Source organism: Mus caroli, unplaced genomic scaffold, assembly GCF_978045245.1.
Source record: "Mus caroli unplaced genomic scaffold, Mus_caroli_1 scaffold_17, whole genome shotgun sequence".
In the NCBI taxonomy this organism is placed as follows: domain Eukaryota; kingdom Metazoa; phylum Chordata; class Mammalia; order Rodentia; family Muridae; genus Mus; species Mus caroli.
This window is the reverse complement of record NW_028227272.1, coordinates 17164456-17189405: the sequence shown is the minus strand read 5'-3', so window position 1 is coordinate 17189405 and position 24950 is coordinate 17164456. Positions and strand designations below refer to the sequence as shown.

At 45.4% G+C, this 24950-nt stretch overlaps 1 protein-coding gene across 2 annotated transcripts in view; it reads left to right on the top strand.

The window, feature by feature from the left end:
- The window catches only part of Abcc5 (ATP binding cassette subfamily C member 5), a 95900-nt gene that overhangs the window by 28966 nt on the left and 41984 nt on the right, over nt 1-24950 (top strand). For both annotated transcript variants that reach the window (XM_021184648.3, XM_021184649.3), the window contains exons 9-16: nt 640-788; nt 1769-1876; nt 5075-5431; nt 8318-8389; nt 19619-19743; nt 19862-19934; nt 21628-21831; nt 23377-23520. In XM_021184648.3, coding sequence (XP_021040307.1) covers nt 640-788; nt 1769-1876; nt 5075-5431; nt 8318-8389; nt 19619-19743; nt 19862-19934; nt 21628-21831; nt 23377-23520 — 1232 coding nt within the window. The remainder of the gene's footprint in view (nt 1-639; nt 789-1768; nt 1877-5074; nt 5432-8317; nt 8390-19618; nt 19744-19861; nt 19935-21627; nt 21832-23376; nt 23521-24950) is intronic.

The window sequence follows — 24950 nt, the reverse complement described above, 5'->3', positions numbered from 1 at the left end:
GCCCTCTTCTGGTGCATCTGAAGACAGCTACAGTGTACTTACATAAAATAAATGAATAAATAAATAAATCTTTAAGAAAGAAAGAAAGCAAGCAAGCAAGCAAGCAAGCTAGCTAGCTGCCAGGTATAGATGCAAATAAAGTGATCTTTTTATTGAAACCCAGGAGACAGATGGCAGGGAACCAGAGTACGTGTGTTGTAGCTGCTTTCTTTCAGATTTCTTCTTGTGACTTGTTCCATTCACACCTGAATTGTAGTGATGGAATCGATAGTCCTAGGGTGGGGGCTGGGCAGTGCTTACCCAGCACATGTGAGTGACGCCTTAGGTCCAGCCTACAGAACTGACAAAACCAGAGTTGATAGTCCATTAAACAGCTTTCTTTTTCATCATTGGTACTGAAGGATCATTTAAAAACCTGCTTGTATCCTAACATCATGGCTCTTGGGAAGCTGAAGAAGGAAAGTCTACATTGCAGGATAAGCCTAGGCTACATAGCAAGAACCTGTCTTAAACAATCAAACAAAACCCAAAATACGAAAGATAAATTTGTAGTTGGAACCTGGCTCTTGTTTGGTGGTGGAGTAACAGTATCCCAAAGTGTGTTTGGACTTGCTTTGAGGATGGGCTGCTTTCCATTAGAAATCCGAGAGGAGGAACGTCGGATCTTGGAGAAAGCCGGGTACTTTCAGAGCATCACTGTTGGAGTGGCTCCTATTGTGGTAGTGATTGCCAGTGTGGTGACGTTCTCCGTTCACATGACCCTGGGCTTCCATCTGACTGCGGCACAGGTGAGGACAGTCAGACACGTTCTCTGCAGAGCTCGTGTGCTCCTCTCGTTACTTCACTTGGGACTGCTACCAAGAATTAGGTGTTTCCTTCATTCATATCACTAAGTTGAGAAGTGGAAGAATACGGCATTATCCCTTATACAGGAATAATGTGGCTTATTTTCAGTCAGCCTGGGTTTGGGTTTAATTTTGTAAATACAGATGAACCTGTGTTTCATGTTTATGAAGAATTTTAGGTGAAAGTCTCATTTAATACAAACCCTGCCTTTAAAATACAAATGTAGCCGGGCAGTGGTGGCGCATGCCTTTAATCCCAGCACTTGGGAGGCAGAGACAGGTGGATTTCTGAGTTCGAGGCCAGCCTGGACTACAGAGTGAGTTCCAGGACAGCCAGCACTGCACAGAGAAACCCTGTCTCAAAAAAACAAAACAAAACAAACAAAAAAAAAATACAAATGTGAGCTGAAGCCCAGAGGCTAAGAGTATTTTGCAGAGGACTATGTAGTTCAATTTCCAGCACCCATAGTGGGCTGCTTGGAACTCCTGGGTAACCCCAGTTCCAGGAGATCTGACACCTCTGGGCTGGGCTCTGAGGATACCACGTTCATGTGCACATACTGTCAAACACACACACACTCTCTCTCTCTCTCGTAATTTAAAAACAAAACTTTAAACTGTGATTGAGGCTGACGAGGTGGACAGAGGCACTTGCCACCATGCCTAATGCCCTGAGTGCAGTTATTGGAACACACACAGGGAAGGAGAGAGCCAGCTCCCTTAAGTTGTCCTCAGACCTCCACACATGCACTGCCATGCACACAAATGTACTCGCCCACAAGACAGATTACTCTAGTATGACTGCGTGCACTAACTAACGTTTGATAGTTACAGCCTTCCTTCCACCCGAGAGGAGAGTGGTGCCGCCTTGTCTGCTCTGTGGCCTCTTGAGGCTTGCTCTCACCTCTTTTTTGTATTTTAAGGCCTTCACAGTGGTGACTGTCTTCAATTCCATGACTTTTGCTTTAAAAGTGACACCATTCTCAGTGAAGTCCCTCTCTGAAGCATCCGTGGCTGTTGACAGATTCAAGGTAAGTGGTCCCTTGCCTGTATCAGGAGCTATCCGTGGTACAGCTTGCTTGCTGCCTGTTTTCCGAGAGTCCACACAGGCCAGCTGCACTTGCCTTTGGTTTGCCTTTAGGAGATGGAGGAGACAACTGAATTAAGGGATGAGAGTAATGCCTTTTAAAATAATGTGCATCTTTCTCCCTCCCGATTGGCTCTGGGTTGTGCTCCCTTTCCACACCGAGTACTTCTGCCAGGCCCAGCATGGATGTGCATTGTCATTTCCTGAGCTTTTAAAGGGCTTACGTTAGACCAGCACGGCCAGGTGTCTGCCGGGTTCTCCCCACCCCCTCTCGTGCCTGCTGCCACTTTGATTGGTTGCTATGCTGAGTCCTTTTGATATTTCTTTTTCCTACCCAGTGATTGCCACTACATGAGGCAGGGAATGCAGTGACATGGAAATAGTCATAAAACTAGATCATGTTGAGAAGTACAGTTAAGTAAGTATCGGCCCCTTCCTTGCGTGGTTAGTTGATCAGACCTTTTTGTGTTCTTTGTACCTTCAGAATAACACAACCGTGTGACACAAGAGGGAGTGACGTGGGCACCCGGGTGGAGGGGAGTAGAGACTTACTTGGAAGTGGTTAATGCTTAGTTCCTACAAAGGAGAGGCACTGTGTGTGCTGGAGTTCATCAAGACCTCACTCCTCCTGGCCTTCCTTGGCCAGCGAGGTGAACAAGGGAACGGTTCTGGTGGCCTAGGGCTAGCAGGATGACTCTCGCTACCTTAGAGGCTCAGGGGCCACAGTGGGCTGCCCTGAGAGGAGAGAGGAGTTGCTGGGATTTACCTCAGCCTTTGCCTTTTACAGTTAGTCAGGTGACTTACATTGGGCCAAGAGAAGTCGTCTTCCAGAACGTCCCCCTGTCTCGTGCTTTCCTCCTCCAGAGCCAGGGTCACACGAGACTGATGTCTGAGAGACAGTCAGAGCTTTGTCTCTCAGAAGCCACCGAACCCATGAAAGAAAGTGAAAGTTCTGACCAAAGCGCTCCCGCTTTGTTTCTGCGTCCTTGGTAGTGGGTGGATTTTGTTGAGTTTTAGATAAAGAACTCAGGGAGGAAAGGTAGTTTTGTGACCTTGCTTTTGAATTGTCTCCTTTTACGTGAGTACAGTGTTAGCTGGTAGTACAGGCATATTTATACTGGAAAAAAGATTTTAAAAATTTCTAATTGGAATCCTAGTGTAACTGTGTTGTGTTATATCTGGCAGCCCTCTGAGCACTCCCTCTTCTAATGAGTGAAAGCGAGCTGTTTTTCCTCTTTGGATTGTTAGAGGTGTTTGTTTTTGAGACAGACTGGCTGCTAACACACAGTTATCCTGCCTTGGCCTCGTTGGTGCTGAGGTTACTGCTATACACCTCACCGAGGGGCTAGGAAGCACTGTCAGTGGGCAGCATCCTAGAGGAAGGTGAGGTTTGTGCGTCCTGGCTGGTGCACATCTCAGTCGGTGCACATTCAGGTGTTGTCTGTCAAAGCGTGTCAGGGCTGTGGAAGCAGAAAGTAAGAGCAGGGAGGCTGTGTTCTCCAATAGGCACCACTGTTCCTCTGAATAGTCTATAGGGGCCTACACAGTCTCCATCCTTTTACAGATCTTTAGGAAAGGAAAGGATCAGAATCGTTGACGATATTACAGCCTAGTCTCTCAGAAGGCTCTGGATATACAAATCCCATAGCTGCTCATAGACAGGAGCTTTACCTAAGCCTTATAACCCCTGGGGTTTACAGGAATAGCAACTGTGATCCCAGCTCTTGTAGGTGGCGACAGGAGGGTCAGGGCTCACGGTCATTCTTGGGTGCCCAGGGCTACATGAGATCCTTTCTTTTTATCTTTTAGGATTGATTTATTTACTTTAATTTTTCTTTTATTTTTGAGATTATAATTACATAATTCCCTCCATCCCTTCCCTTTCTCTAAATTCTCACACATACCCTACCTTGCTCTCTTTCAAACTTACGGCCTCTTTTTCTCACTAATTGTTGTTCTATACATATGTGTATATCTGTATGTATGTGTATGCATATATATGTTCCTAAATACATAAATACAACCTGCTCAGTCTGTATAATGTTACTCATGTGTATGTTTCAGAGCTGATCATTTGACATTAGATAACCAATGGAGGAGGGGAGGGCTCTTTCCTGGGGAAGACGATTTCTCTTGCTCTTAGCATTCCTTAGTTGCTGTAGGGTTGTGAAGGCCTCGCGGGCTCCCCCAGCCTGATCCATGCTAGCATGTCTGTTGTTGTCCTTGTTCAGTTCAGTAAGACGAGTTCTTAATCTTCTTAACAGCACGCTGGGATCCGGGAGAAAGGGGAGATCACCTGTTCTATTCATTAGTACTTGGGAACTTTAAGCCATTTGGGGTAGTTAGTAATTGAGTAGAGTCCTCATCCTGCAAGCCATCTTTTCTCTAAAGATTTTCTAATGTTCTAAATTAATTTTTAAAAAGCATTTTGAAAATCACCCTGCAATAGTGCTCTGTTAAAATTTCCTGGCTTATGAGGGGTTCAAGTATAACTAGAAAATCAGAATTTTAGAAGTAACTTTGGAGACTCTTCCCCATTTGACGTTACATTTTCCTGCTCTTTGAAACAACTCAGTAGGACTCTGTAAATGAGTGGAGAGAAAACGAACTCTTTTCCCCTGGAGCGATTCTTGGGGAGGTACCTCTTGTCCACACAGGCCCTTAGCTCAGATGTTTTCCAAATCCAGCAGTGAAGAGGTGCCAGGCCATGGGTGAGGGCAGTGTGCAGGCGTTAGCTCTACAGAAGTGGCCTGGAAGGCCGCTGGCATCGTGATGTCTGGGTAAAGGGTCAGTATCCCTCCTGGGATTTCTACCCATTACTCTGGAACCTATGAATTACTGTACGTGGGGCACCATATCCCTATGAGTTCTTAAATGTCCTTCTGTCCATATTAGACTGGCAGGAAAAGCAGGGTGCCTTAGTGTGTAAGCTAGCATAGAGGGTTGGTCAGTGGACGAGCGAGGCCCTGAGACCCCTTGCCAGTCCTGAGGTGAGGCTACACTAATGAGCTACCTTTTGCTCTTCAGCTTCCTTCCACTGTATAGCCTGATGTGTTTTGCTACGTGAGTGTACGCCATAAGCTTGTCTCCCTGGTCTTGATCCAGTGTCTCATCTTTGCACCTCTCTCACAACTCCTATCAGAGTTTGTTTCTAATGGAAGAGGTTCACATGATAAAGAACAAACCGGCCAGTCCTCACATCAAGATAGAGATGAAAAATGCCACCTTGGCATGGGACTCCTCCCACTCCAGTATACAGAACTCGCCCAAGCTGACCCCCAAAATGAAAAAAGACAAGAGGGCTACCAGGGGCAAGAAAGAGAAGTCGAGGCAGCTGCAACACACTGAGCACCAGGCGGTGCTGGCAGAACAGAAAGGACACCTCCTCCTGGACAGTGACGAGCGGCCCAGCCCGGAAGAGGAAGAAGGCAAGCAGATCCACACAGGGAGCCTGCGCCTGCAGAGGACACTGTACAACATTGACTTAGAAATTGAAGAGGTAAGCTACCTACTCGTACCCTCTCTGCCTACTTCAGCACTGACTCCTGTGTCACTCCAGCTTGACCCTGGCAGGACCTGCCCTTTAAGCAGAGAATTCTGACTGTTAGCAGATTTGAATCAAGAGCAGATTGGGCTCTGATTCCAAAGGGAGCAACAGAACTAATAACTTATGAGATGCTTGCTTTACTGATAAGGAGGTGAAGCACTCAGGTGGACCTTCCAAGACCCTGCTCTGTGTTGGCTTCTGGCTGTGATGGCTGTTGTAATTAAATCTACTGCTGTAACTGTGTGGGCTCCAGGTCAACATCACGTTGTGCAGCATAGAGAACTTAGCATATAAAAGGTATTCTCAGTGCTGCTTTTTCTTTTTCCTTTTAAATGTATTTGACATATCTGTTTGTAGGTGTGTGCACGTGAGTGCAGGAGCCAGTGGAGGGCAGAAGACAGTGTCAGATTCTCTGGAGCTGGAGTTACAAGTGGTTCTGAGCTGCCTGACTGATGTCGGGTCCTTTGAAAAAGCATCAAGTGCTCTTAAGCCACTAAGCCGTCTCTCCAGCCTCCCCAGGGCTGCTCTTAACAACTATATTGTAATAATTTCTAAAAATATAAATGAAGGGTGATTTGGGTATAGAATATCACAGCTCAGCTAGTATAGACATGGGCTCTCAGAGAGTCGCTTAAAACACAGATTTTAGGTTTTAGATTTAAGATTCAAACCATGACTGAGAAGTAGCCCCATTCACACATTCCTTCAGTAACCTTTTTTTTTTTTTTTTTTTTAAGTACCAGCTTTACACCAAGTCCTGTTGAAGGACTGAGAACAAACAACAGCAGAATCTACACAGTCAAAGCCTCTTTCTGGACTTTACCTCCCTAGTGGACAGACACAAAGCAAGTGTCACATATTGTGTCAGGTTGTGATAAGGGACAATGTAAAGGATGGTAACAGAGCTGAGATAGCAGCTGTTGTGCTTGCATTTTTAACACATTTTCTAAGGAGAAGACCCCATTCAAAGGATGTTTTAGTCAGGCTTGGCAGTACATGTCCGTAGTTTGGGACATGCTGAGGTAGATCACTATGAATTTGAAGCTAACCTGGATACATAGTGATACCCTAACTAAGAAGGTGGTGGGGGTGGGCATGGCAGGTAAACCCAGTAAATACCAGGGAGAGAGGGGAGGAGAAAGGGGAGAGAGAGGGTAGTGTTTGAACGGAGAACTGAGAGAGTGAGTCATGAGACTGTCTAGGGGAGAGGGTCATAGCTAAAGAGCAGAAGCAGAGAGCAGAGGCTCTCCATCTGGAGTGTGCCGGTTCCTGGACCAGGATGAATGTGGGAGATGATGGCCGATGGCAGATTTGCAGAAGTGCCTGTGAATACATAATGGCCTGCTAGGCTCAGAAGAGTGTGTGGAGAAACAAGGAAGCAAAGAAGGAGAGGTCTAAGGGGCTGCTCTTCCTGCTGCAGTGCAGGAGGAAGACGGGAGAGTGATGGAGACAGGGCTGGGTAGAAATGCTGCAGAGCTAGGAGGAGGCACTACTGCAGCAAGTGGCCGTGCTGACCGCTGCCTGGGGCACTGTGGGCAGATCCAGAGGTAGACCCAGGAGACAGCATCCAGATTCTTGCTCTTAGCAGCCGGTCAGGGGTGGTCACCGGAAACTGTCATGTAGTTTATTACTCATAGGCCACTCTTAATCGCAGCAGCAAGCTTACTTGCTGACGATTACTGATTACTGAGGTGGTCCCACCGTATCACTAAGCAGCTCTTTAGATGTTGGCTTTGCATACTCAACTGAAACTTACTCTTCCATTTGGTAATGTGATACTTGATTCCGTGAGGAACTCACCCTTCCTCCTGAGCCAGAGCCCAGTGAGGGAAACAGACATAGACACAGGGTTGGCTTGGGATATCGGGGATACATGATTAGCAGATGTGATAGAGCTGAAACTCTGGTGCAAACTGCCTGCCTGCAGTCTGGGATCTCTTCTGCACCACTGCTCTAGCCTCCCTCCTTCTCTTGGGGACTTGATTACCATCACACAGAACTGCCAAACAAGTGGCTCTCCTTAAAGTTAACTGTTGGCTAGAACAATGGCTCAGTAGTAAAGGCACTGGCTGCTCTTCCAGAGGACCTGGATTCAGAGCATAGCACCCACAGGCGGCTCACAGCCAGCTCCAGTTCCAGCGGTTCTGACACCTTCTCCTGGCCTTTGCAGGCACCAGGCACACAAGTGATATGCAGGCATACATGAAGGAAAAACACCCACACTTATATTAGGCAGGTGGATCTCTGAGTTAGAGGCCAGCCTGTTCTACATGGTGAGTTCTAGGACAGCCGAGGCTACACAGAGAAATCCTGTTTTGAAAAACCAAACAAGCCGGGCGGTGGTGGCGCATGCCTTTAATTCCAGCACTTGGGAGGTAGAGGAAGGCGGATTTCTGAGTTCGAGTCCAGCCTGGTCTACAAAGTGAGTTCCAGGACAGCCAGGGATATATGGAGAAACCCTGTCTTGAAAAAAACAAAAAACAAAAAAGAAAAAAAAAAGAAAAAAGAAAAACCAACCAAACAAAATAATAATAAATAAAGCAATAAATAAAAATTATATTTTAATGTATATAATATTACATGTAGTTCCTACTAAAAGAAAATAAAAATTACAATTAAGTAATTTTAAAGAGTTCTGCCTTGCAAAAACACAATTAAAAAATAAAATCTTATACTACTTGCAGAGTTGGTAAGAGGCTAAGACTTCCTAAAAGTGATTGTGTGTGACAGTCTTTCCAGAGGGCTTCCGTGTCTCTGTACTGATGGACCAACTGCAGGTTCTTAGGATGAGTGGCTGGTAGTCTCTTGATGTCGTTCCTCTCTCTGTGCTTTGTCTAGGGCAAACTGGTTGGAATCTGCGGCAGTGTGGGAAGTGGAAAAACCTCTCTCATTTCAGCCATTTTAGGACAGGTAAGACGTTTGTGATGCCCTTGGTATTTTCTGGTCCTTTCTTAGGCTTGGCTTAGCAAACATTTCAGGAACAATAAGCTCAGTTGTTGAAGAGTCAGTAGAGGCGTGTTGGTCCTCGTCCACCCTGCTCCTGGCCACAGTCTCTTGGGCCACCACCAGGCCAGTGCCGGACTGTAGGGAAGCTCCAAGACACCACTTCAGGGGTGGAAAATGCAGTCTGAGATGTGGGAAAGTCAGAGCTGGTTCAGGGCTCCCCGGGCCTGTGACGAAGCTGGGATCATGGGGTTCTCAGACTCTGGGACATTTAGGCACCTCTGGGAGTCAAGGAAGAGCCAAGAATGGGGTTGGGGGATGGGGGTATTGGGCTAGGAACAGCATCTAGCCTGGGGCTGGGGGCAAGGGGAGGTCTGGCTTGTCCCAGCGGTGATTGTCCTTAGCTTGGCAGAGGCAGGCTTGGTGGCAGTTGTGGCTGGGAGCACAGAGAGGCCTTCTACAGGAGAATTAAGCTGTGATTCCATAGGCAAACGCCTTCTCTATGCTCCCCACAGCGGATCTTGATGAAAGAGACAGTCTGTGGTTCTAAACAGTTTATTGGCTGTTCATGGTGGGAAATGGATGCATACTGTATCATACCCACTTCTCAGGGTGGGCCTGAGATCAAATACCTTTTACAGAGAGGAATGTCTGGGAAGGGAAGCTTATGGGCAAAGCCCTCTGGGCCTCTAGGTACCTCGTTAGCATGGAGAACTCTGTTTGGGGCCTATGTCACCACAGGACATACTTCTTTTATGTAAGGAGCATGGCGCGTGTTCTAGGCAGGAAGTGGGGAGTTGCCTCAATCTCAGGTGTGTACCCACCGAGTCTCTGGACCTCTGCGTGCTCTACCTTACCAACAAAGGTAGAAACGAAGGGACTGTGATCAGCGCTTCATTTCTCCATCTTAACAGCCTTCTGTCTGGAATGGTGCAGTGAATGCCTGGTGACTGGCTAATAGACGCACACCGCCACCATTTGTTCTCTGTGCCTCTTCTCATTCAGGAAGTAGTCACTGGATGTGTGTGGCAGGTGTGCTCAGAAAGGAAGCAGCAGAGATGAGAGGGATGATCCAACACCCCACACTGTAGATTCTGACGCGTAGTCTCGCTTGATCTTCAGCCTAAACCCTGAGACTGTTACTTCTTCAGGGAGTTCATGTCCAGAAGAGACTCCGTGATCTAGATACACAAGTGTATCATGAGACAGCAAGAGAAAAGTGTAGCACTGTGAGAGAGTGAGGGGGAAGAGTAAGCACAGATTCCTTGAGTGTGTAGAAAACCCAGTCATCAGAAAAGAATAGGTGCTAGCATACCTTTAAACAAGATTTCAAACACCTTGACTTCGATGCGGATGAAGATGGGCATGCAGTTGGTGCCACTTCCTGCCATGCCTTCTGAACTCCATCTGTTGGGGACAGTGGGACCTGTGTTTCCTTGTCCTGTTTGGTACCAGCCATTGTAGTGTGTTGTAGTCCTCCTAGAGCACAGGACTGCGTTCTGCTTTATTGTATGCTCTGGTCCGTGGGCCCAGCTGTGGGTCTGTAAAAAGCAAGAGCCTAACAGGTAGTTTCTCATAATCTGCCAGATTTGAGGGCCAGTTATGAAGCCGGGGCTCTTGGGAGTATGAAGGTCATCTTTCACAGTACTTCGAACATTTGCCAGGTGCTGTTTTTCCAGGTTGTGTCTAGGCTGTGGCTAAGCTTAAACCAAGTGGGTTTTGGCTTTCATGGATCCAATCCTGGCAGCCAGACAGGGAGGCTGGTAGTGCAGGTCAGTTGTCCTTTCTTTCGAGTTTAACTCTCCGCTGACAGTGTTGCTGTGAGCAGCTAGGAATGTAGCTTTCTGATTTGCACAGCCAATTGATTGCCAGTTTGTAGGAAAATGTCCCTGCACACACACAGTGTGATGGTGTTCATAAGGGCGGGCTTATTTGTCACGCATTCCATGCATTCATTAATGAAACTTTGCTTCATAGTGTTATCATCCTTAACTCAAACAGGGTCTACTGTTGGTCTCAATAAGAATCATGATACAAGTGGTGCATCAGTTGGTATCAAGCCTGATAGAAGACACATCAGGGGGCTGCAGAGATGGCTTAGCTCAGCACTGACTGCTCTTTCAGGGGAACCACATTGAATTCCCAGCACCCACATGACAGCTCACAACTATCTGTACCTCCAAGATCTGACAGTCTCACAGACATACATTTATGCAAAACCACCAAGGCATATAAAAAAAAAATAAGTAAATGATTTTAAAAAAAGAAAAAACAAACAAAAAAGCTTTTGGCCTGAAGAGATGGCTCAGCAGTTAAGAGCACTAACTGCTCTCTTCCAGAGGTCTTGAGTTCAGTTCCCAGCAACCACATGGTGGTTCACAACCATCTGTAATGGGACCTGACGCCCTCTTCTGGTGTGTCTGAAGACAGCAACCATATGCTTTCATACATAAAATAATTTTAAAAACAGAAAAAGAAAAGAAAACACATCAAAGCTATGGCTGTCATGCAGCCTCTTGATGTTGGTAGGAAGCTCTGTAGGCATTATTTGGATGCTCTTCACATCAGTTGATATCTAACCTGAAATTCTGTTTCCTCTCTGCTCCTCACTTCACAGAAGCAGCTGATCTAGTCAATATCCCGGATGAATCCTATAGATAACTTGGCCACCCTCGCCTTGAGGCAGGTTCTGGCTACAAATTTTATGGCACCCTCTCCAGGGAACTTCGAAAAGAGGCCTTCTTGCTTGTTGTATTGTTAGTCAGGGTTCTCTAGAGGAACAGAACTGATAGAATGAATGTTTACATATATTCATTCACAATATATGTATTACATAGCAAACATAATATATGAATATATGTACACATATGTTTATGTTACATGATGTATATGCATACAAACAAACAAATAATGAAATATGTATAAAGGGATTTTTGTTTGTTTGTTTTGTTTTGTTTTTTGAGACAGGATTTCTCTGTATAGCCCTAGCTGTCCTGGAACTCACTTTGTAGACCAGGCTGGCCTCGAAATCAGAAATCTGCCTGCCTCTGCCTCCCCAGTGCTGGGATTAAAGGTGTGCGCCACCACCACCTGGCTGTATAAAGGAATTTTTGAATGGCTTACAGACTCTCTTCATTTTGGCTAGTCCAACAATGTCTGTGTCCTAATAGGAGTGTCAAGAGTCCAGCAGTTATCCAGTCCACCAGGCTGGATGTCTCAGTGATTAGCAAAACAATGCTTCAACAGGAGGATAAATTAACTTGCCAACTAACGTGAGGGTAAGCATGGAAAAAGTAAGACTGTCCTTCTCCCATGTCCTTTCACTTGCGCTAGGACCAGAAAGTCTGCCCAGATCTCAGTGATCCAGATGGAGAGTGGCTCTCCTGCCCTCCAGTGATCTAGGTTTAGAGTAAGTCTTTCCACCTCAAATGATCCAGTCAAGAAAGCCCCCAGCAAGTGTGCCAGGTGCTTGGGTTTAGTTAATTCCAGATGTAGCAAGCTGACAACCAAGATCACCCATTGCAAGCTCACTTCTCACCTTGGCACATACTTACATCTTATGTCATGCTTATTTTCCACAGAAAAACAATAACTAGGTTGTAATTTTTCATAACATGATGTAACTATCCTATGTACAACTCAAACTACATATATTATAGTAGGTGATATCTTTGAGGAATCTTGGTCTTTTACTGTCTTATAACAAATGTGGGGGCTGGTGAGATGGCTCAGTGGGTAAGGGCACCCGACTGCTCTTCCGAAGGTCCAGAGTTCAAATCCCAGCAACCACATGGTGGCCCACAACCATCCACAACGAGATCTGGCGCCCTCTTCTGGAGTGTCTGAAGACAGCTACAGTGTACTTATATATAATAAATAAATAAATCTTAAAAAAAATATGTGGTAACTCTTCATACTAAATGTTACATTACATGATGAAGAAATAAAGAACACAAATATCATTTAATATAGATATATACTGCACAAATACATTATTTTTAAATAAAGATTTATTTATTTATTATATGTATATTATATGAGTACACTGTCATCTTCAGGCACATCAGAAAAGGGCATTGGATCCCATTACAGATGGTTGTGAGCCACCATGTGGTTGCTGGAAATTGAACTCAGTACCTCTGGAAGAGCAGTCAGTACTCTTAACTGCTGAGCCATCTCTCCAACCCACACAAATAAATACGTTCTTTGTGTGTGTGTGTATCATATATATATATATATGTATGTGTATATATATATATCTTCCATTTAATGATGAATGGCCGCTCTGCACATCCTACTCATGTCTCGTCGGGTCAGACACTGCCCAGTTCATGGTCGACAGCTCAGTTCCATGGTAATGCCATGGTCCATTGTTAAATGTTCATTTTCTACTAAGGTTCTATAGCAGGCCAATAGCAGTCTCTCCAAGGGAGAACAGTTGTCTACGAATAATGGTAGAGCTTTGTTCCAAAATACCAAGAGGCTCTTTTGTGATTCTTGTATAATGGCAGAGCATCTCTGTCTGCCACTGACACCTCAAGTACTATCAGGTCTGCTGGCTCATATGGTCCCAGTAGTAGAGCAGCCTGCATGGCAGCCTGGACTTGCTGAAGAGCCTTCTCCTGTCCCAGGCCCCACTCAGGTAGCAGCTTCCTGAATCACTTGTTATATGGGCCTGAGTAACACACCCAAGTGAGGAATGTACTGCCTCCAGAGTCCAAATAGGCCCACTGTTGCTTTTCTGTTGCTGTGAAGAGACACCATGACCAAGGCAGCTTATAGAGGAAACAGTTTACTGGGCCTTACAGTTTCCATGACCATCATGGCAGGAGCACAGCCCAGGTAAGCAGGCATGGTGGTAGAGCAGAAGTTGAGAGCTCTTATGTCCTGATCCACAAACAAAAGATAGAGAGAGTTAACCGGGAATCTTGTAGGCTTTTGAAACCCCAGAACCTGCCTCCAGTGACATACCACCTCCAACAAGTCCACACTTTCTAATTCTTCCCATATAGTTCCACTGACCGGGGACCAAGTATTCAAACATGTGACCCTGGGGTGGGAGGCATTCTCATTCAGAACACCACACCCACTGAGGATTGTACTTCTTTCATGGTGGTAGGAGGAGCCAAGTGTAATAACTTATCCTTCATCTAGGGAAGACTATCTCTGCATTTGTGTTACCAACAAGTTCAAGGTGTTTTCTCCCTCCTGCTCACTTGGTACAATCAGCATAATGCCATCAGTATAGTGGGCAATGTGATATTTGTAGAAGAGACAGATAATCAATATCCCTTCAAACTAAGTTATGAAACTGGGCTGGAGAGTTAATATATCCTTAAGGTAAAACTGAAGGTATATTGTTGGCTTCGCCAACTAAAAGCAAATTGCTCTGGTAGTCCTTATGGACAGTACAGAGAAAAGGGCATTTGCTGGATCAGTAGTTGCATACCAAGTAGCAGGAGATGTCTGGTCAAGTAAAGACACATCTGGTACAGCCGCAGCAGAGTCACAGTCACTCTCCGTAATCCAGCTGTCTTTTTCATAGGCCAGGTCAGAGCATTGAAAGGAGACTGGGAACCTGCACCATTCATGTTCTTACAGTGGCACTTGTTTCTGTCATTTCTTCAGGGATACAGAATTGGTTTTAGTTCACTATTATCCCTAGTAGAGGAGACTCCAATACATTCCATTTGGCCTTTCCAACCAAAATAGCTCTCACTCCACAGGTCTTGGAAAAATATGGGGATCCTGCCAGCTTTTAATTGTATCTATCCCAATTACTCATTCTGACACTGAGAAATAACTACAGATGAGTTTGGGGATCCACAAGCCCTACTGTGACTCCATCAGTCCCTGACCTCCAAAGACCCACGTCAACTAGATGTTCACAATGCTTCTTGTGGTCTTTCAGAATCAGTTTCAGTCAGAACAGGTATCGAATACATCTGGAAAAGTCTATGATTATTTCCTTTAACCCCTGTGTACAGTTTGCTTTGTAAAAAGCCATAGATCTTCTGAGGAAGGTGGGAGAAAGACTAACAGTAAAACCTTTAGATATTTTCTTCAGGTCATTCTCCCAGGGGATCTAGCAGTTCTTCATTCACAGGGTTCTAGGTCTGCAAACTGACTCAAGTCTGGAGATTAGTTCCTGGACCGAGATTTCCTAGTCTCCCATCCAATGGAGGCTTTCTTTTTTATTTTTATTTTTATTTATTTATTTATTTATTTATTTATTTATTTATTTATTTATTGGTTTTTCGAGACAGGGTTTCGCTGTGTAGCCCTGGCTGTCCTGGAACTCACTCTGTAAACCAGGCTGGCCTCAAACTCAGAAATCCGCCTGCCTCTGCCTCTGCCTCCTGAGTGCTGGGATTAAAGGCATGCGAGGAGGCTTTCTTTGTTTGAAAAATTTCCTGCTTATACAGATGAAACAAAAACATAGATTTATTATCTACCTTGGGACTTTCTGAACCCACCAGCACCATAAATAATGACACAGAGACTCATTAATTTTTATTATTGCTTAGGCTCTCAGCTGGCTCCTCTAATTTAACCTTATCCTAGCTCACTACCCACCATATGGTTCTTTACTTCTCTCAGTCTTGGTAAGTCAGAGCACCTCTGTGTCTCACTGGCAAATTCTTCCTTCCTCTGCTTCTTTTCCCAGAGACCTTCTCTCAGCTTGGAAGTCCTGCCTAGCTGCTGGCCATTGTGTCCATTAGCTCTTTATTAAGCTAGTCATCAGTGAGGTAGCTTTGTGTTTACAAACTGATGAGCCATTAGAATAACAATATCAGTATCTGGCCAGCACTCAGCTCTCTGCTGGTACAGCAATCAACAATTGAATAATACAAAGGCAACTTACCCCAACAATTATCAATTATCATGGTAACTTAAGGTCCCTGTGAATTACCGCACACTAAACGTCCCCTTTCCCTGTGCTGCCCGTCACAGGTTAGGCTATGATGCACGCCATTTTCCCTTTGGTGAGTCTATGTTGCCAGGTAGCCTCTGTTACTCCTGGCCCAATAAGCCTGTTGTATTAACGTCATCCAATTGAACTGTAGCATCTCCATTCTGCCACAAAGAAATCAGTGTTGACAAAGGCCTTCAGATGTGTGCCTGTCTCCTCACCCCTCAAATTGGGGTGCAGAGAGCCCACTGAAGTGGATGCCTCCATGGGTGGAAAGAAAGGCTTTGGGAGATCAAACTGCCAAGGCTATCTTGGGTGAGGAGGAGAGGGCAGAAAGAAGAGCAGAAATGTCAGAAAAGCAGATTTTTTTATATGATGGTCAGCAGAGTGGGAGGCTTTGAGCTGATGATGTAGGCTGCTCAGAATGGCCTGACTGGTAGCCAGATGCCCTTCCCTGAGGTAGTTGACCTTTGAGAACAGATTAAGGAAGTTTCCTCAGAGTTTAAGAGAAGTTGCTCTGTTTATCCAATAACAGTCCTTTCACCTGGCCAAAGTCCTGTTTTGGACGTTGTCACCAGCACTGCCTTTTGAGGGGCACTTTGAAGGGTGTGGGGGATTGGGTTTTACACAACCTATCCAGTCTAGTGTTGCAATTTCCCAAGCCTTCAAATCCCTTCATCAACACTAAATGAAGGATATCAGGCATTTCTAGCTCTTCTTCAGCAGGCCATCTTTTAAATTTTATTTACATTCCATTCATTGCTCCCATCCCAGCTCTCCCTGACAGTTTCTCATCCCCTTCCCCCTCCCCCTTGCCTCAGAAAGGGTGCTCCAGCAGGGCGGTGGTGGCGCACGCCTTTAATCCCAGCACTTGGGAGGCAGAGACAGGCGGATTTCTGAGTTCGAGGCCAGCCTGGTCTACAAAGTGAGTTCCAGGACAGCCAGGGCTACACAGAGAAACCCTGTCTCGAAAAACCAAAAAAAAAAAAGAAAGGGTGCTCCCCCTTCCCCTCCCCTTCCCTGGGCCTCAAGTCTCTCAAGGATTGGGGGTATCCCCGCTGATGCCAGAGCAAGCAGTCCTCTGATATATATATATGGAAGGTGGGAGGGGTGGACTTGGATCAGCCCATGTATGCTCCCTGGTTGGTGGCTCAGTCTCTGGGAGCTCCCAGGGGTCCAGGTTAGTTGAGACTGCTGATCTTCCTATGGGGTTCCCCTCTGCTTCAGCTCCTTCAATTCTTCCCCTAATTTTTCTTTAGGGCCCCTGACTTCAGTCCAATGGTTGGGTGTAATCTTTAGCAGGTTATCTTAAGACAAATCCTTCACCTAACCAATTGAAGGAATTTTTGGCTGTTTGGGTTCAGGAATCACCCCACAAACTACTCAGACACTGATCTCAGTCAAACAGGGATAGTTTATTGATAGACCCCCTTCCCACCCCTCACCTCCACACTGGTCCATCAAGGACATAGGTCAGACTTGGGAGCTGAGACTGCAAGCCTGACTGTTTCCCAGAGACAACTTATAAAGCAAACCCCACAACCATAAAGAGTCGTATGCACATGCTGGAAGTGCTGTTGGACAGTTGCAGACGTTGGCTCGGGTCCAGGCTTATTGTAGCAAAGTCTACAAAGCAGTTCTAAGTGACCTTTATTGTGACTGGCTCTAAAGGAAGGTGAGAGCCTGGTCTACAAAGTGAGTTCCAAGATAGCCAGGGCTACACAGTGAAACCCTGTCTCGAAAAACCAAAAAAAAAAAAAAAAAAAAAAAAAAAAAAAAAAAAAAGCCAGGTGGTGGGGCTCACGCCTTTAATCCCATCACTTAGGAGGCAGAGGCAGGTGGATTTCTGCGATCGAGGCCAGCCTGGTCTACAGAGTGAGTTCCAGGAAGGTGAGGATCAGGGGAATTTCCAAGAACACCGAAGCAAAGAATTTAACAAAATATGCAGTTAATGTTTAACTGGGCACAAGAAAGGTCCTCTGTAACAATGTAAAATGGCTGGCTGCAAGCATAAAACAAAATGGCTACAGTAATGTTGGAAAGGCAGTGACTACCTAGGTCTTAACACGGTACCCTTTAAAAACTCCCATATCCTAGAATTTCAGTCAGTCAGTCCACATTGAAAAACTCAACCTGATCCAGTTTTATGTTCTCCATTATCCCATTCGTATAAAAATTTTTTCCACACATATTTCCCAGACTTCTACTTGAATGAATTTGTTAAATTATTAAGCTCTTCAGTAGTGTAGGGCACCTGCTCATGGACTACACTTTCTCTCCTTTACACCTCCTGGCTTCTTCTTCAGGGAATGTCACTGGGCATCCTGCAGACAGTGTAGGATCAATTCCCTCGGCAAAGGTGAAAGGACAGTATTGCTGCTGGTAGAGATTGGGATGCATCCTCTGCTAAGGCTGGGGAGATAGATCCTGCAGAATCTGAGGGTTCGAAGTCCTCAGCCACAGTAGGGTCCCTCCACACCTCCATCCAAGTTACAGGGTCCTCTCCTTACCTTTAACCACGGACAGCCAGCCACCACGACTGAGGCTTGGAGTTTTGGTACAATGCAGCAAAATTATAATAAGGGTTGCAATTTAATTTTCTATCATCATATGGAACAGATTCTCCTTGCATACTTAGAAACCTGTAGACCAGTGCCTCTCAGCCTTCCTAATGCTGTGACCCTATAATTTAGTTCCTCATGTTGTGGTGACCCCAACTGTAAAATTATTTTGTTGCTACTTCATAACTGTAATTTTGCTACTGTTATGAATTGTAATGTAAATATCTGGTATGCAGGATGTCTGATACTCAGCCTCCAATGGGGTCCCAACTCACAGGCTGAAAGCTGCTGCTTTAGACTGTTGTTTATTTGATCTCCAGCTGGTTCTTTGTTTCACTGAATTCGTTCTTTTTCTTTGCCCTGGATCCCAAGATGCTACAACGTGGCTAATTCTTCTCACTGGGCTCATTCTTTTCCTTTGTTGTCAGTTTACCCAGATAGGCTAGAAGCAACCAGCCAGCATCATTCTTTTTCTAATTTTTCCACAAATTATCAAAAGTTTTATATATCGAGTCACTAAATTCCTTGCTTCTTACAATAGGTGAATCAGGGTAATCAAGTGTATTGATTATCTTGATAAATTCTTCTAAGAGTTCACAGCATAGATCTGTGCTGATTTCTATGCTTCTTGGAGAGGCTTCAGTAACTGTAGATATTAGCAAACTGGAAAGCCGACTCCAGGTACTTAAAATTTCATCTTTAAGTCTGTTTCTCTAGAACCATTCATGGTACCACAATCTGTTTTAGTTTTGGTTGCCTAGACAAACAGAACTGATAGAATAAATAAGTATATATACAACAGAAAACCAGGTGTCATTTGACCGTTGATGTATTCATTTGTTCACATAGTGACATTTATCAGGTGTGTGTGCCGGTGACATGTTTACACAGGCTTACAGTCACAGGATTTGTTAGGGAAGCTTACAGTCCGTGGGATCTCACTAGATTGTTCCCCCAACAGGAAGGCCTTGGATCTGGTAGTTATTCAGTCCCAGACACTGAATGTCCCAGCTCCTTTCTGTCTGTTCTAGAGTTCCAGAGAAATAGTTCTAATCACTGAAAGAAAGCCTCAGCAACAGGATGATCAACTTCATGACAAGAGTGAGGGCGAGCAGGCGAGAAGGGAAAACATCTTTCTTCCATTTCTTGCATGTGGGCTGGCACCAGAGTGTGGCCCACTTTGGGGTGGATCCTTCCATAGCAAATGATCTGATCAAGAAAATGTCAAACAGATGTGCTCAGGTGCTTGGGTGGTAGTTATTCCAGATATATAGTCAAGTTGATAGTCAGGACCAGCCATCAGAGTTATACTTTTATAGTGACATTAATTTTCAGTTAGAGAGTATGCAGCAGCTGCAGGGTGTGTGCAGTCAGTAAGTAAGCATAACATCCATGTTCTCTGTTGCTGTAGCTGTCTTAAGAACAAAAAAATGAGCCGGGCGTGGTGGCGCACGCCTTTAATCCCAGCACTGGGGAGGCAGAGGCAGGCGGATTTCTGAGTTCGAGGCCAGCCTGGTCTACAAAGTGAGTTCCAGGACAGCCAGGACTATACAGAGAAACCCTGTCTCGAAAAACAAACAAAAAAAAGAACAAAAAAATGTGTGATCTGGAGTTAAGTCCTAGCAACAGCCAATACTTAGTCTCCATTGACAGTGTGGGTGCTGTGTGTTTGTTTACGGTGATGTTTTGATTTACACCACTGGATGATGTCTGTCTCCCTAGATGACGCTTTTGGAGGGCAGCATTGCCGTCAGTGGGACCTTTGCTTATGTGGCCCAACAGGCCTGGATTCTCAATGCCACTCTGAGAGACAACATTCTCTTTGGGAAGGAATTTGATGAAGAGAGGTAAGCTATGTTTGGTTTCTGTCATTGTTCCTTTGGCTATGTGTGAGAGAAGGCAGCCCATCAGTAGGCTTTTCTTTGTAACCAAGTATCTAACTTTCTGTGACTTTGTGTCCTTCAGATACAACTCAGTGCTGAATAGCTGCTGCCTGCGGCCTGACTTGGCCATTCTCCCCAACAGCGACCTGACTGAGGTACAAGCTTTCTGCCCTTGATAGCCACTGTAGCACAGTTAGCAGGAGAGGCTTTGGAAGGCTTTGCAAAGACATGCTAGAATCCCTCCCTAGGACAGCTCCTCCTCAGACAGAACCACACAGGGAGGAGGGAGCACTGTTTTCACTGAGCCATTATTAGTAAAACTTTTGTTGATCAGCGCAAGGATGTCAGCCTTGCTTGTTTTAGGTTGTTTGTTTGTTTGTTTTTCAAGACAGGGTTTCTCTGTGTAGCCCTGGCTGTCCTGGAACTCACTTTGTAGACCAGGCGGGCCTCGAACTCAGAAATCCGCCTGCCTCTGCCTCCTGAGTGCTGGGATTAAAGGCGTTCGACACCACCGCCCGGCTTTGTTTTAGGTATTTATATACCTAAGTACTAATGTATTTCATATGCCATGCAAATCTTAAGCATATCTCATTTGGATTCCAAATTGTTTTGTTTTGTTTTTGCTACCCTTAATTATTTTTTTTTAGCAGCGCATAGTGGTGCATGCATTAGTCTCAGAACTTGTGAAGTAGAGGCAGGCAGAAGCATCCTGGTCTACATATCAGGTGCTAAGGCTATATTGTGAGACTCCCCCTGGGAGGTGGGGTGGTGGAAAGAATTGTGTAGATATTTTTTAAACTGCAAGTCAAACAAGTGCGTGTTGAGCTTCTTTCCCAGGTTCCACTGCCTTCACTAGATAGAAAGAGCCTTAGGATGCTCTCTCCTCTCCTCTGTCCTGAGCTTCCTCTTGAGCACTGTCTCAGGACCTGCTGTGTGCTTCCTTGGTGATGTTTCTCTCCTGTAACCTGTCCTGTGGCCTCTGGCCTGGCACTTTTGTTTAACTGACTTCAGTTAAACCCTCAAATCAGATTTGGTAATGGTTCCTACGTTTTCAACTCTTGGTCCCCAGATCAGTGGTATCAGTGCCACTTGGGAACTTGTTACAAGCAATGCCTTGTTAGGGTAGTCTGTTATAATAACCTCTGCAGGTAATCCAGAGACATACAGAATGTGAGAACCTCTGATCATTAGCATTTTTTGTCTTTTGTTTTGTTTGCTTTTATTCTAAAGATAACACTTTAAAAAGCAACAGAAAACCAGGTAGCATTTGGCAATTGATTAATTTGTTCAGATGGTGGCATTTGTCAGGTGTGCATGCTAGTGACACATTCCCCAGATATAAAGGAGTAGGACAGTAGTCTGTATGCATAAGAAGCTTTTAGTCAAGGGAGCCAGAGACCCAGATAAATTGGCACAGAATAAGAAGGGCCCTCGTTTGTGGGTAGAATTAGAAGAGGGTGGAGGAGTGTCCTAGAAGAGATGATGCAGGCTTCATGTCGACAAAGCATGATGTCATGTGGGTTCATATTTTACACTTTGTTTTAAATCTCAGGATACCCGTGGTTGTTTGTCAGTGTTTAGATTCTTTCAAGGTTCTTAAAGAGTTTTAGGCAAGGGTGCTTTTTGTTTTGAGGCATTCTTTCTGGAGAAGAGGGTGACCTGGGGCAGTGTCAAAGCCACATAGATATCTGATTGGCACATTGATAGTTGTAGGGTGACTTCCTCAGCCCCTAGAAGTTTCACACAGGCAGTTTGTGTAGGCTTTGGAAATGGAGAGGAAAGATGACTGGGGTGCCTGTTAAGTGCTCTTCTAGATCTAAGACAGAGGCTTTCCTTTTGGGTTCATAGATTGGAGAGCGAGGAGCCAACCTGAGTGGTGGACAGCGCCAGAGAATCAGCCTTGCTAGAGCCTTGTACAGTGATAGAAGCATCTACATCCTGGATGACCCCCTCAGTGCCTTAGATGCCCATGTGGGCAACCACATCTTCAACAGTGCTATCCGGAAGCGCCTCAAGTCTAAGACGGTTCTGTTTGTTACACACCAGTTACAGGTATGGTACATTGTCTCCTAGGCTGCTCATGTGGGCTTGGTAATGAAGAGGGCTTGGGCCAGAGGTTCCTAGAGTTAACTGTTTTCATTTCCTCACCAAATAGCCAACGTAGCAGTCCTTTGTGTGGCCATCTGAATCGGGGGTCCTTGGAACACACTGGTTCTGCAGCAGACCTACAAATTAAAGGGCTTAGAAGAGCAGATAGAAGTAGACTTTGGAAGTGAGTTAGTGGTAGGAAGCACTGAGGTGGCATCTGTCGGTGAGAACAACAAACGCAGTTTGTACTTTCTCCCCATCAGTCACGACAGGCATTAGAAACCCACTTGGGATTATCACTGTCCGAGCTGACAGCCTAAGTTTGGGGCCCAGTTTCTCTTTTTTGTAAGTTCTATATATTTCTGCACACAGTGAAAGGATTTGAGTTAAGAGACACTGATTGTCTCTTGCTTTGTAGACTAGGCTGGCTCACCCACCTCTTCCTCCTGAGTATGGGATCAAAGGCCTATGCTATACCATACTCAGCCAGGATATAAAATGTCCTGGGAAGCTTTTGTAGCTCCACCACCCAATGTTGTAGAGATTATCTAGTCCTGTCCTGGGGTTTCCATCCTGCCTTTGGCTATTTAGCTCCTGGATAAAAGACACACTCAACCCTTATATTTACAATAGCCTTAATCAGTACAAGAACTGGGCATGTATACCCTCTATGCTACTAGAGTCTAATCCGTATTGGTATTGATAACCCCGAGTTATTACTTACTATGTTTCATCTCCAATTGGCCAGCCCTCAGGATGGCATTTTCTTGTTTTTTGTTTTTTGGTTTTTCGAGACAGGGTTTCTCTGTATAGCCCTGGCTGTCCTGGAACTCACTTTGTAGACCAGGCTGGCCTCGAACTCAGAAATCCGCCTGCCTCTGCCTCCCGAGTGCTGGGATTAAAGGCGTGCGCCACCACGCCCGGCCTCAGGATGGCATTTTCATGACTCACCTGCCCCATGGTGGCTTCTCTCTCTTCTTCTACCTTCTTCTCTTCCTCCTATTGTTCTCCCCTACCCTAAAGCCCGGGAACCCTAAACCCCTCCTATGTCTCATCTGCTCAGCTATTGGCTGTCCACATCTTTATTCACCAATCAGAAATAACTTGAGGATAAGGTCTATGTGTGGACTCTCTTGTTTCTGGGACAACCAGGTCTTGGGAGCCCTCCCTTAGCATTATAATAGATGGCAAAAGACCAAACCTCAACACCAGAAGACACAAGAAACTCTGTCTGACTGTGTCATAGGGCACAGTAAGCTAAAGCAAAGGCTCTCAGTCTTGAGACTGTAGACTGCTGATTGGTTGTTTGGCGGGGGTAGTCTGCTGTATGCATTCAGGTCTTGGTCCACTGTACCCCAGTGGTATCTTATTTTGACAACCTGAAATAGTCTCATGTTGTCAGATGGGCAGCCAAAGCATCTCTGTCTGAAACAGACTGAGATAAGATTGGAGGTTTGAATGGATTTGCAGGAATGTCAGCAATTTGTGTTTCCTCGCCATTGTCTCCAGTACCTGGTCGATTGTGATGAGGTGATCTTCATGAAAGAAGGCTGTATCACAGAGAGAGGTACCCACGAGGAGCTGATGAACTTAAATGGGGATTACGCTACGATTTTTAATAACCTGTTGCTGGGAGAGACACCCCCGGTTGAGGTAAGGCCTACTGCGTTTGTATGTCTCATTTCTACACAGGCAGACATGATGGCACGGAAGCCAGAAGAGCCCAGTTTAACTCTGTTTGCCTATGGGTTCCCACGACCACACTTGTGTGCTGTGTTCACCTGCTCCTTCTCCTGTGGAAGAGCAGGATGAGGAGCGGGAGAGGGGAGAGGTTCGCTCCTTAAACCGACTAAAGCAGTGTGAGGCTCTCTGTGGACATACAAGTAAACAAGGTGTCACTTAGGGAAGGGAGTTACATACTGTGTGTGTTTGGAAATAATTCATGGTATCTTGGATCCTGATTTGGCACTGAGGTTATTGGGTTAAATACTTTAGATACCATCTCATTAGACATTTTATTAGAGTTGTATGGCCAAATATGATCCTTTCCCACTCTCAGAGAGGAGAAAATGGGCTCAAGTGAGCTAAGCAGCTTGCTGACGAGGATAGTTCGGTTCTCCAGTTTGTGTCCACCTCCTGTGCAGCACCCAGAGGTGTCAGCTTTCAGCCCATCACAGGAACTCCAAGCTAGACAGACTCAGCGTGGAGCAGTCCCAGAGGACCTGTTTCCTTCCTGTCAGTGCCCCTCTCTCCTAGGGTCCCGGGAGTGAAGTAGGCTGGGCTTGGAGGTTGCTGCAGGATGTTCCTGGGTCTTCCTCTCCTGTCACCTCAGTGGTTTGCTTTTGCAGTATCCCATGCAGTGCAGCTTACTGTTGCTTAACTGGCTGGTTAGACCTTGTGGTAGACTTCCTGCCTTGCTGGGATTACCAGTGACATCCCAAGAGACACTGTGGTACAGATTTAAGTTTTATGGTCTGCTATGACTTCTGGGAAGCTTTGCACTCTTCAGATTGTTGCCTTGTCTTTGTAAACTTGAGAGGAAAGTCAGAGGGAGAGAAGCTAAAATACTGAATTGTCCAAGAAGCGAAAAATAGATACTGAACCGCTGGACTGTTTGGCTGGAGAGAATACTGTGAGCCCTGACACACGCATCGTAGTGGTTGCTTGCCGTTGCTGCGTTTAGTAATATGTAATACACTTATCCCAGAAAGTAGTCCACAGAAGGTAATATCATTTCAGACAGCGCATTTACTCGTGGACTGTATGAAATATATTTAGAGCCTTATCTTCTGTCCCAGATTTAGCTCTATATAGATTTCATATTTTTAAATTTTCACTGTGTGTTTAGAAAGTCTAGTTGGCAAGCCTGCTGGGGGTATGCTATATCATGTAAAATGGAATTCAGTGACCTATATGGAGGAAATTTTCTAAAAATATAACAGGGCCTTGGCAAATGTAACAGGAAAGCATTTAATGGTTTTATGGGGGTCATTTGTTTGTTTCACAGATTCAGTTTGATGAATGGTCACTGATTCCCTCGGGCCTTGTTCTGGTGGGTGGTTCTGGCAGCAGGTACTGAGTAG